This window comes from Drosophila hydei, unplaced genomic scaffold (assembly GCF_003285905.1).
Source record: "Drosophila hydei strain 15085-1641.00,03,60 unplaced genomic scaffold, DhydRS2 tig00000237-arrow-arrow-pilon, whole genome shotgun sequence".
NCBI lineage: Eukaryota > Metazoa > Arthropoda > Insecta > Diptera > Drosophilidae > Drosophila > Drosophila hydei.
Window position 1 is genome coordinate 899346 of NW_022045691.1, and position 12010 is coordinate 911355.

General features: G+C 38.4%; 2 protein-coding genes across 2 annotated transcripts; both read right to left on the bottom strand.

Moving 5' to 3' along the window:
- Positions 1–448: 448 nt before the first annotated feature.
- LOC111593423 (poly(U)-specific endoribonuclease homolog) lies at positions 449–2707 on the bottom strand. The gene is made up of 4 exons (XM_023306167.2): positions 2525–2707; positions 1277–2441; positions 790–1219; positions 449–724 (listed from the first exon to the last, which is right to left on the bottom strand). Exons 1-4 carry the CDS (start codon positions 2589–2591, stop codon positions 491–493), a joined length of 1896 nt encoding a protein of 631 aa, XP_023161935.2. The 5' UTR covers positions 2592–2707; the 3' UTR covers positions 449–490.
- A 3685-nt stretch (positions 2708–6392) lies between these two features.
- On the bottom strand, positions 6393–9809 carry LOC111593447 (tryptophan 2,3-dioxygenase). The gene is made up of 6 exons (XM_023306202.2): positions 9728–9809; positions 9495–9655; positions 9277–9410; positions 6798–7407; positions 6610–6703; positions 6393–6543 (listed from the first exon to the last, which is right to left on the bottom strand). Exons 1-6 carry the CDS (start codon positions 9751–9753, stop codon positions 6426–6428), a joined length of 1143 nt encoding a protein of 380 aa, XP_023161970.2. The 5' UTR covers positions 9754–9809; the 3' UTR covers positions 6393–6425.
- Between the last annotated feature and the right edge of the window lie 2201 nt (positions 9810–12010).

Sequence of the window (12010 nt, forward strand, 5' to 3'; positions counted from 1 at the left end):
CTCGAGGATGGTAACATTTTTGTTTATTTTGTCTAATATTAATAATATAAGGTTGCTGACTTCACACTCCCGGCACAATATGAAATGTCGTGCAGACGTTAAATTGCCAACTTTTCGATATGAGCAACTAACAGCCTTGCAAAATCGATATGAATTCGGCGCAGTTAGTATTTTTTTTAAAAGCGTTAAAAAATACATTGTACAAATTGAATTATGCTCAACAATGTAAAGGCGTTCGCTTGCAAAATACTAAATAATTTTTTTGGGCTATCATTCAAGATAGCGATAACAATATCGCGTTTCTTCGATTATTTGTGCAGCGCTCAGCCATTTAACTCGCATTTCAAATTCTTAAATCATCTCTCCAAAAAGAAGATCCATTTTATATTTATTTGTCTTTATTATACAGAGAAGGAAAAAAAGTATAGCATACGATTGCAGTAGAAAGCGAGACAAAAAAAAAAAGTTGTTGCGAGCTGCATTGCAGGGCTCAAATCTCAGGATAGGCGCTGCCAATGAGGCTCTTGCCTCTGTAGCGCCACGAATAGGTGACAATGCCGAACTTGCTGTTGCCCAGCGACACGGGACAGGTGCGATCCGGGCGCAACTGGAAGCAGACAGTGTACAGGGCCAGCTCTAGCTCCGGCGAGGTGCCAACGAACATGGTATCCACGGGTTTATTGAAACCCTGATGCGTGAATCGAACTTTCAGAATTTTGCCCTTCTGCAAAGGAAATAAAAGAAAATTGCAAAACAGCTGACGGTAGAATGGGAAACGTTAACACATACCGTGCCTATGTCCTGCTCCTTCATATAACCCTTGTAGTCGAAGCGACCGGCCTGCTCCTCCTCGTTAACATAGACCCAATTGTGAAAGCCGATGATGGTGCCGTTCTTCACCTCATGGACGAACACATGCTCAAAGCCGGAGCTACCAATCTTGCCCTGACCGCGTGAATACTGTGTGAACCACAGCTCCTTGACGAGATCCCGATGCGTTTTCGGATCGGGCGTCACCAGACCCTTCTGCTGCAAAAACAACATGGCCTGGCGCATCACACTGGTGGCCATAACCGCATCGAGGAACTCATTCTCCTCCTTGCGCTCGTTGGCCGTCACATGCTCGTTGACCAGCGTATCCTGCTCATAGTTGTTGAACAGCAAACGCATCTTGGCTATGGTCGAAGGCTCCAAGGCTTTGGCATTTACGCTCAACAGACTGTCAAGGGACAAGGAAATTCAAAAATGAGCTAAGCTGAGCTGACTTTCAACTTACGGCTGTGGCGCCTCGTCGCCGCTATCAATGGAACGTGTGCGTCCTTGTATGTTAACCGTAATCTCACTCAGCTGACTGTTCGACTCCTTGGCATAGAGCTGTTCGGTTAGCTGACGTATCTCATCGTCGGTGGCCAACGAATTGCCGGCGGATTGGAAGCCCGGACGCACGGTTGTCGTCGAGCCAGGCGTGTGTGGCACAAAGGAGACACCAGAGGAGCCATGAGTCGAGCTGCCACCAGCTGTGGTGCTGCTGCCACTGCCAGCTGGTGTCGTAGGCGTAACGCCAGCACCTGGCTTGACAGCTGGCACAGCTGGATGCACGGGCGTCGGCAACGGCACCTGCCAGGCTGAGGGAGAGGTTGGTGTACCTGGAGTCGGTGAGCCTGGCGCACGTGGCGTGGGCAATGCTGGAAAATCTTCCTTAATCGAGGGACGTCGTGGCCCAGGCAAACTGGGATACTCATCCTTATGCTGGCCAGGCCTCACGGTGGTTGTCGTTGAGCTGCCAAAGCGCAAATCGATGCCACCTGGCTGCCCATTGGTGCGTGGTCGCGCCGTGGTGGTTGTTGTGGTTGTCGTTGTTGTTGTAGTGGTGCTGCTGGTTAATGGCGCCAAGCCAAAGCCGGGATGTGGCGCAGGACCGCCACCGGCAGCGGCACCACCCGCACCACCGCCCGAGTAGCTCAAATCGAAGCCGCTGGGCTGCGGCTTCTGTGGGCGATACGGCGCAAAGCCGGGCGGCAAATTGGCAGCTGTTGAGGCGCCTCCACCACCCAAACGGCCGGCTGGTACGCCTGCCGGCGTCGTGCCACCCACATTATGCTGCTGCTGCTGCGGCTGCTGCCCGCCATTGGCCGCTGGCCACTGTGGCCCATGAGCTGATGAAGCACCAAATGGCGATGAGCTGGGCGTATCGGGACGTGGCCCCAGCGGCATTAGCGGTGCATGCGAGATGACCAATGGCGGCGGCTTCTGCGCTGGCGTCACCGCAACAGCTGCTCTGGTGGTGCTCGTTGTGGGTCGCACTGTGGTCGTTGTCGTCGTTGTTTCACTGTTGCTGCCGCTGCCAAAGAACTTTTTGAAGCCGCCGAACCAGCCAGACTTCTTGGTAGTCACCTCCACATCGGGCTCCGGAGTTATCTCGATCTCGCTCTTATAGCCAGCTGCTCGATGGACAAAGGACGGTAAATTGGGAAATTCGTCAGCCACATATGGCCTACATCTTGACTCTTGGCGATTTACTTACCTGCAATTTGGCTTTGGCTGGCGATCACAGCGCAAACAAACAGCGCGCTCAATGCCAGGTAACGCATTTTGTTGCTGCTTCTTGTTTTTATTGTTTTCTTTTGCTTGTTACTCGATTTTTATCACCTTGCTTTGCGAACACAACCAACTGGTCAGAGATTCAGCGCACGACTGAGACCTAACACCAGAGACACGACTTCCAGCGGCTCAGCGTTGCGGAACACACACACACACACACACACACACACACACACGGACATCCGCCTCATCTCGGTTGTGTTGTTGTTGCTTTTATTTTTACTTTGACTTTCTGAATACCCTGTAATTATGGCGCTGTCTGGCTTATAGGCTTTGTGGCTTCGCTTGCAACAGTCGATCCATCGATATATTTTCTATATGCTCAATCTGCGTAAAAACAACTTCTTTGTCTCTATCTATATGTGTGCATTTATCTGTTATGTCTAGTATTTTGTCTGGTTTTTACTCTCTCAGTTTGCCTTTTTGTCTCTTTCCCTTTCTGCATCTCCCTTCATCAGTACATCTTTCAATTTGCCCATATGTATACCATCTATTTCTCTCTCTCTTTCTTTCTACCTCTCTAAATTTCTCGCTCGCTCTTTCAGCTTCTCTCTTTCTTCCGTTACATTTCTCCCTCCCTTTTTCACCATCCTGCATTATTTGCTCTCTCTTTCTATCAGTTTCATCCGTGTGTCTGGCTCTATCCGTTTCTCCGTCATTCTCTGTCTGTCTATTTGCCTTTTTCCGTTTTGTTTTTCTGTTTATCCTTCACCAATGCTTTGCATCCATTAAGCTTGACGCCTGCTCGCCTCTCGGTTTGTCATACTCTACCAAGCCATCCGTCTGATCGTTGAGCTATCGCCTCGGCTGTCTAGTTCTAGGGCATCTTCTAGTCAGGCACACTTAACTGGTGCACTCTTACTTATATTAATGAGCTGATGTAGCTGCTGTCGCACAACATTTAGCGTGGGTTTAAGCCACTGCGCTACCTCGATTCGCTTAAGGTATTTTAGTTAAAGTGCTTCGGCTGCACATTATGCATAGCAAACAGCTTTTGTCTGGCGTTTGCAAATTTTGCGTTTGCTTTCTAAAGCTAAAGGCTTTACCACTCACACGCAACTAGAGCCCAAAGCCCTTTAATTCTCGGCAGAGAAGCTAAAGGGCTTTGGCCTGGGCAGAGTCTGTGCCTCCAGAGAACAAAGACAACATATATGTATTTGTATATACACATATATATGTGTACATATTTGCATTTATATATAATAGCTATAAAGCTGATTAGCGCTCTGCTCTATTTGCAGATCCAAACAGGTTTCTTGACCACATTGAAACCTGTAACTCAAAGCAAGCTCCGAACGCGATTTAAGCACTGCAATTTTGTATAATTTTGTAGAAAATAGAATATTTATTAATGATACAAATAAGTTATGTTATGCCAAGTCTAAAACGCGCCCGTTTCAATAATTTCAAACCGATTTCAACTGTTTCTTTATATTTTATATAATTACAAATGATCACAAAATAACCGATTCAATTTTCAAAAATTACCGTTTCCTTTTCCAGTTCGACTTTTCAAAATAACCGATTCACAGCGTTTCTCTAAGTATACACGTGTATACTAAAGTGCGATGCGCCTGTCAAAAATAACCGATTCGACCAATGTCTACTTTTCTAGCTCATTTTCAATTGATTTGAAAATAACCGTTTCGAATGTGACGTAGATGTCCGTTCCGATTTTCATAAATAACCGACGAATAGGCATGTTTAGGGTTCACTTCTGATTCAGCTGCAGCGCATTGTCAAGTCGTTGCAGCTGAGGATTTGCCGATGCCTAAATTCATTTGAACTTGTGAGAGTTGTGGACCGCCAGTCAAGGGGGTTGAGGACTGTGGATTCATTTAGCTTTTTTTTATTTTGAGAATGTGCCGCAATTATGCTATATGCAGAGCTTAATAATGCGCTTTAATTGTAACCGGGGAAAAAATGTTGAAAAACGAAAAAGGAATTTGTAGATTTGATTTGATTTGATTGCATTTGATTTGATTTGATTGCTTACATAAAACGCTAATAAACAAAATGCTGTCTCTTAGAGCTTAGCTAACACTTTGGCTCTCTCCCTCCCTCTCTCTCTCGCTCTCTCCTTCGCACAATCCAGCCAGACTCTTGGGGAATCGGGGCAACTCGCAGGGGCAGGCGGACGACCCCAATTCCGTTTCGAGTCGTCACAATTATAAATTGCACTCTCGATGTTTGTTGTCGAATCTGAAAGCGAGGTATATCGATTATTCATAGCATCTTCGATATCATCGAACATATATTGATATATATAAATATGTTCAGCATGAAGAGCTGAGTCGACTTATGTAGGTCGGCTACTGCAGCAGCTATAAACTTGATACTGCAAACATCAGAGGGAGTTAATCATATCAAATCATATCATATCCTTTCGATAAATATCGATTTCGAATCTTGATTCTCTTGAGATTGCGAAAGCTTTGACTTCATGCACCTAGGTCTTCATACTGCTTCTGTCAAGGGTATCGCCTCGTCGTGCTCCTTCCATTAGATCGCTTTTACTTCAAGCGTTTCAGATGTTGTTTGCTTTGAGCTCATTTCTAACAAATAACAAAAACTGAAAACTTGAAACTGTGGAACGCTTATCAATTTTAAATAGAAAAAAGGCCATTGGGAAAGGTTAAGCATACATTATATATGTATTCTATATACATATATATTTGTGAACGTATCTATATAGGCACTCTCATTACGTACACATCCGTTGGGTAAGGTAATTGGATAGATAATGCCTGTATGTGTTTGAAGTTTGGTATTTATGGCTTTATCAAGTTTTCATTTGCTTTCCAGAATTATTAATTCTTATATTTCTTTCTCTTCTCTTTACGTTTCTTCTCTTCGCTTTCTCGTTTCCTCTTTTCTGTTTTTTTCATTTCTTATCTTTTCATTTACTTTTTTTCTCTTTCTTTTTTTCTTTCTTCTTTTTCTTCTTCTCTTTTTCCTTCTCCTTCTCCTTCTCCTTCTCCTTCTCCTTCTCCTTCTCCTTCTCCTTCTCCTTCTCTTCTCCTTGAGCTTGGCTAATAATTCTCAGAGGCTCATGCGATGGACAAGTCGCCGATCTAGGATTATGGTATACTGCGAGGCGCAGTGCATAGAGAGAGGGAAGGAGAAGGAGAAGGAGAAGGAGAAGGAGAAGGAGAAGAGAAGGAGAAGGAGAAGAGAAGGAGAAGGAAGGAGAAGGAGAAGGAGAAGGAGCAAGGAGAAGGAGAAGGAGAAGGGAAGGAGAAGGAGAAGGAGAAGGAGAAGGAGAAGTAGAAGGAGAGGAGAAGGATTCCTTCTCCTTCTCCTTCTCCTTCTCCTTCTCCTCCTTCCCTCTCCTTCTCCTTCTCCTTCTCCTTCTCCTTCTCTTCTCCTTCTCCTTCTCCTTCTCCTTCTCCTTCTCCTTCTCCCTCTCCTTCCTCCTCCTTTCTACTTCCTTCTTCTTCTTCTTCTTGCTTTTGCTTCTGCTCTTGATCTTTCTAGTACACTTCTCAACTCTTCTCTTGTCTTCTCTCTTCTCGCCTCTTCAAACTAGCTTCAAGAGTGTTGCATACATTTAGACTTGTATTTATAATCACATCTGATCTATATATATATATATATATATATATATATATATATATATATATATCTGAGTATAGCTAATTGTATAAATGTTTCGCACTCTAGAACTTTATGTCAATTTTTCCTTCCTCCCTGAAGATATGTCGGATGCCCAAAAATAGATAAAAGAAAATATCACAAAATATTTGAATTTATTCTAATTTTTTATTATTGTTAGAGTGATCATGCACATAACTCAGGTAAGAAAAAAATAGAAGCAAGGCTCTTCAGACACTTTTGTGGATGAGCTTTTTGCGTATTGTTTCGTCCAGAGGGGGAATGGCCTCGCGTGGTATTAGGAACGTAGACAAGTTGAACAGGTCCAGGAATACTTTGTACCGATCGCTGAAAGTAAAACGAGCAGACGATCAATGATCGTGGATCAGGTGACAGCTACCTGGGAATACGCACCTGAGTGTGGAGCGTAGATATTGATAGCCGGATGAGCCGCCAGTGCCCAGCTGCTGGGATCCGATCATGCGTTGCACCATGATAACATGATTATCTAAGTGACGAAAGTAAAAGTGAAATGCGATCAATCCAGAGCGAAAGAGACGGGGAATGACAGTGAGAGTGAGAGGCAGCTAGCATTCACTTACAGCGCCATTTCGTGATCAGCGAGTCAATGTCCATGAGCAGAGTCAACAGCTGATGGGGCTGACTGAAGCGTGGCTCGTCCCTGTAGAATGTGATCATGATGGCGCCCTGAAGCGCACGATGGCTGAAGCGACGATCGCCGCGCTTCACCAGCGCCTCGTGCACCGCCGGATCGAAAATGGAGCGATACACTTCACGTCTCTTCTCAATATCCATGAGGCGATAGTTTTTCGCCCGCTCCACCGGCTCCTGCATAGCGCTGTGCACCTGGGCGGCCAGAAACTGATCGACACTTTGCTGGAACTTGGCCCAAAAGTTAAAGCCATCCTCCTCCAGGCCCGGCGTCCGCTCCAGCCAACGCTGCACCAGCGTCAACAGCGATGGTGCATCCTCTGACTGGCGTATGGCATGCAACGCCTGCTTATCATTCCCAAACACATCCGTGTACTTCTGATTATATTTCACACGCTGATCGGTCAGCACGCCCAACTTGTTCTCGATCAGTCGAAATTGCAGCGATTGAAAGCCAGAGGCGGGCGCCAGATACTTGCGAAAGTCCATGAAATCCAAAGGCGTCATTGTCTCCAATATGGGCACCTGGTCGACCAGCAGCTGCCAGGGTATGAAACGAATATCAAGAAAATATTATAAAATCTGTACGAAGCCAAAAGCGCGATTGGAATTTAAGGGAAACATCTTAGGAACTACAGCAATTGTAGTAGGACAATAAGGTCTTTGAGATGGCTCATTGATCTATGCGAACACTGAAGAGCGTTAAGGAATACTACAGAGAACTGTGATACGACAGTTGTGAAGTCGCTTGTAAAGATCGCCACGAAACTAACAGCAAAGGAAGATCATAATGAATAATGAATAATGAATAATGAATAATGAATAATGAATAATGAATAATGAATAATGAATAATGAATAATGAATAATGAATAATGAATAATGAATAATGAATAATGAATAATGAATAATGAATAATGAATAATGAATAATGAATAATGAATAATGAATAATGAATAATGAATAATGAATAATGAATAATGAATAATGAATAATGAATAATGAATAATGAATAATGAATAATGAATAATGAATAATGAATAATGAATAATGAATAATGAATAATGAATAATGAATAATGAATAATGAATAATGAATAATGAATAATGAATAATGAATAATGAATAATGAATAATGAATAATGAATAATGAATAATGAATAATGAATAATGAATAATGAATAATGAATAATGAATAATGAATAATGAATAATGAATAATGAATAATGAATAATGAATAATGAATAATGAATAATGAATAATGAATAATGAATAATGAATAATGAATAATGAATAATGAATAATGAATAATGAATAATGAATAATGAATAATGAATAATGAATAATGAATAATGAATAATGAATAATGAATAATGAATAATGAATAATGAATAATGAATAATGAATAATGAATAATGAATAATGAATAATGAATAATGAATAATGAATAATGAATAATGAATAATGAATAATGAATAATGAATAATGAATAATGAATAATGAATAATGAATAATGAATAATGAATAATGAATAATGAATAATGAATAATGAATAATGAATAATGAATAATGAATAATGAATAATGAATAATGAATAATGAATAATGAATAATGAATAATGAATAATGAATAATGAATAATGAATAATGAATAATGAATAATGAATAATGAATAATGAATAATGAATAATGAATAATGAATAATGAATAATGAATAATGAATAATGAATAATGAATAATGAATAATGAATAATGAATAATGAATAATGAATAATGAATAATGAATAATGAATAATGAATAATGAATAATGAATATATAATGAAAAAAGATAATGAACGATGAACAATGATCAGTAAACAATGATCAGTAAACAATGTACAATAAAGAATGACAAACATCACTAGCAAAGTGTGAGATCTATATACAGATAGACTATTACAATTATAGCAATCTTTGTATCAATTATAGCAATCCTTTGAACATATATAGGCAAACACAATAAGATTTAATGTCGAGTAGCTCATCATTACAAGTTATATTTGTTTGCCAGATATGATTTAACAAAAGAGCTTTGATATGATCTTCGAGATAGATTGACGAAAGGAAAATTGAAGAAACTTTTGAAATACTGCAGATGGATAGAGAGAATTTTGCAGGTGACTAAGTAAAACTTGAGATCACTTTAGTAAAAGTGAAGGAGTGAAGATCAAATGGAAATGGAAATTGATTTCATAAAATGAATATTAATTTGATATTAGAAAGAGTGTTATTAGGGAGATTTCAGCGAGCAAGTGAAATTCAATCAAGATCTGTGAGTTGATATAGAAACTGCTTGCTATGCATCTCTAAATGATAGATCATCTCACACCCCATACATATACATATCACAATATCAAGCTAAGATCACTTACCTTAAGTATGAGTACGATGCGATTTAAGCGTTTAACAATTTCCAATGTTTTGGTCTCATCGATGACCTCTGCGTTGAGCATGTCGCGTATGGAATCGAACTCAAAAATGATTTGCTTAAACCACAGCTCATAGGCTGCAACCAAGATCAGAGATAGAGATACCAATAAATAGGCAGAGTGAGAGGGAGAGAGAGAGAGAGATGGACAGTTCTACTCACCCTGATGCGTTATGATAAAGAGATGCTCATCGTGCACCGGCCTCTTATCCTCCATGGAGAGCATGCACTGTGCGTCGAGCAGCTTGTCCAGCATCAGATATTCTCCATAGATCTTGCCCACCTCATTGGACAGTGGTACGGCGGCATCGTCATGCTCGTTGCTGTGGGTGAGCTCAGAGTGTGTGTGAGTGATGCTTGCCTCTTGTTGGCTATGGAAAGAGTTTGATGCTCACCCGTTGCCAGCATAGGGGCAGCTCATGGTTGGATTTCAAATGGATCGATGCGACTCGCTGTACGTCGAGCGACAGACTAAATCGCAACCTAAATCAAATATATATATCACTACTCGATGTCCGTATCAATCGACAGACAACAAGTTGGCAGTTCCAGCCCAGCGCACAGCTGCCAACTCTTGCTTAGCTTTGGGGCATAACAGCCTTCTCGTATACCCTGTAAAATGTGCTTTTCTTTGCGCTTACTTCACATTATTGAAGACTAATCAACATATAGATAATAATCGATGCATACCAATTAATACTTATCGAAATATGAAATTAAGTATTATCGTACATTGGATATCGATAAATATAGCAATACGCAAATCGATAGATCGAAAACCGATAATTACACCTGAAAGTTCCATAATGCAACATTACAGTAGTTTTTAGTCTAAGGACTAAACGATAAAAATTCGATAGCTAATAATTATCGATATATAGTAAATCGATAAAAATAGAAATTTTAATTTGTTTGTACTAAAATTGTATATGCAAATCGATAGTAATCGAAATCCGATCAATATCGAAAAACAAAAAATCGATAGCTCTTAAAATAAAAGATGATATATACTCGATAATCAATGACAAACTTAAAATATAATAATCGATAACATTTGTAATTCACTTAATAGGACAAATGGAATACAAATCATTTATCGATAATTATAAATATAATAAACCGATACTTTTTAAATCATTTTAAATCGATAAGGCTAGAGAAGAACAATCGATACTCAACTCAACCCAGGATAACTGCTAGTCGCATACCCTTCATCCTATGCCTTATCTCCCTCTCCCATTGAGCCGTGTCTTATCACTGAAGGGCTTGCTGCCAGCCGCAGCTAAAATCAACTTTCTCGCTGTCACCCACGGAATACGTCTCTGTTTGTAAATAAAAACGAATTTTTGTAATTTATTTTTTTCTTTTCTTGTTTTCTTTTTGTTTTGTAATATAATTTTGTTTGTGTTTAAAATTTATTTTTGAGTCCTTGGCTCAGTCATATTTTTAAATTTCTTTTTTTATTTTTCGTTTTTGTTTCTGTTTTTGTTTTGTATATATAACTTGTTAATGTTATCTTTGTATATATATATATATATATATATATACATATATATATATATATATATATATATATATATACATATATATATTTATTTATATATATATATATAATATATTTGTTGCTTAATTTATTAATGAATACATATTTTGTTCTCTCTTGTTGCATGCCACAAAAAAAAAGTCATTCAATATTTTAGTGTATATATATATATATACGTTATATACATACATACATATATGTATATATATTTTATAATATTCATGTAATTTGTCAACTACGTTTTGCATAGAAAAAATTTAGTTATAGCTGATATTCAGACAATTCAAAAAACACAAACATATATATATATATATTTATCTATATATATGTTATATATATATATACATATATATACCTCATATATATGCAAATATGCAAATCGCGCTGCTTTCATCAATTCAAAATTTGTTTTTTTTTTCTATTTTTATCGACTGTATATATGTTTTTTTTATTAATTTTTAATATATATATATATATATTTTTTTTTATTTTTTTTTCTTTTTTGCATTAGTATATTTTGTTATATTATTTAAACACTAAGCATATACATGTGCATAGCTATACTATATACACATGCATACACATACATACATACATACATAAATATATGTATATACATATATATCCGATATATGCGACTAAGTTCGTTTAGCGTTCGAGCTCTAAGTCTAAATTTCTATATTTATATATATATATTTTTTTTATATTATTTTTTATATATTTATATTCATAGCTCTAACTAACGTTGTCTCTGTGCTGCTTTGTAGTAAGTATCATATATATAAATATATATATATATATATATATATATATATATATATATATATATACATATAGACATGAACGCAATTTGTGATTTCTTTTAAAAATAATATTCGACTCGTTTACTTTTACTTTTTTATAATTAATTTTTTCGTTTTGTGAATAGTTTTATATATATATACTATATATAGAGTTACATTTATTGTATACTTTCAATACAATCAATTTGCATACTTTTCACTATATTCCTTTAGACCTGTTTCAAGTCTTCCAACAAGCAAAATATTTGGTTTTCGTGCGGCTTTGGCACTTGTTCTCGTTCCCTTAGAAGTAAATGATTTATACGAATGATACAATAGATCGCAACACATAC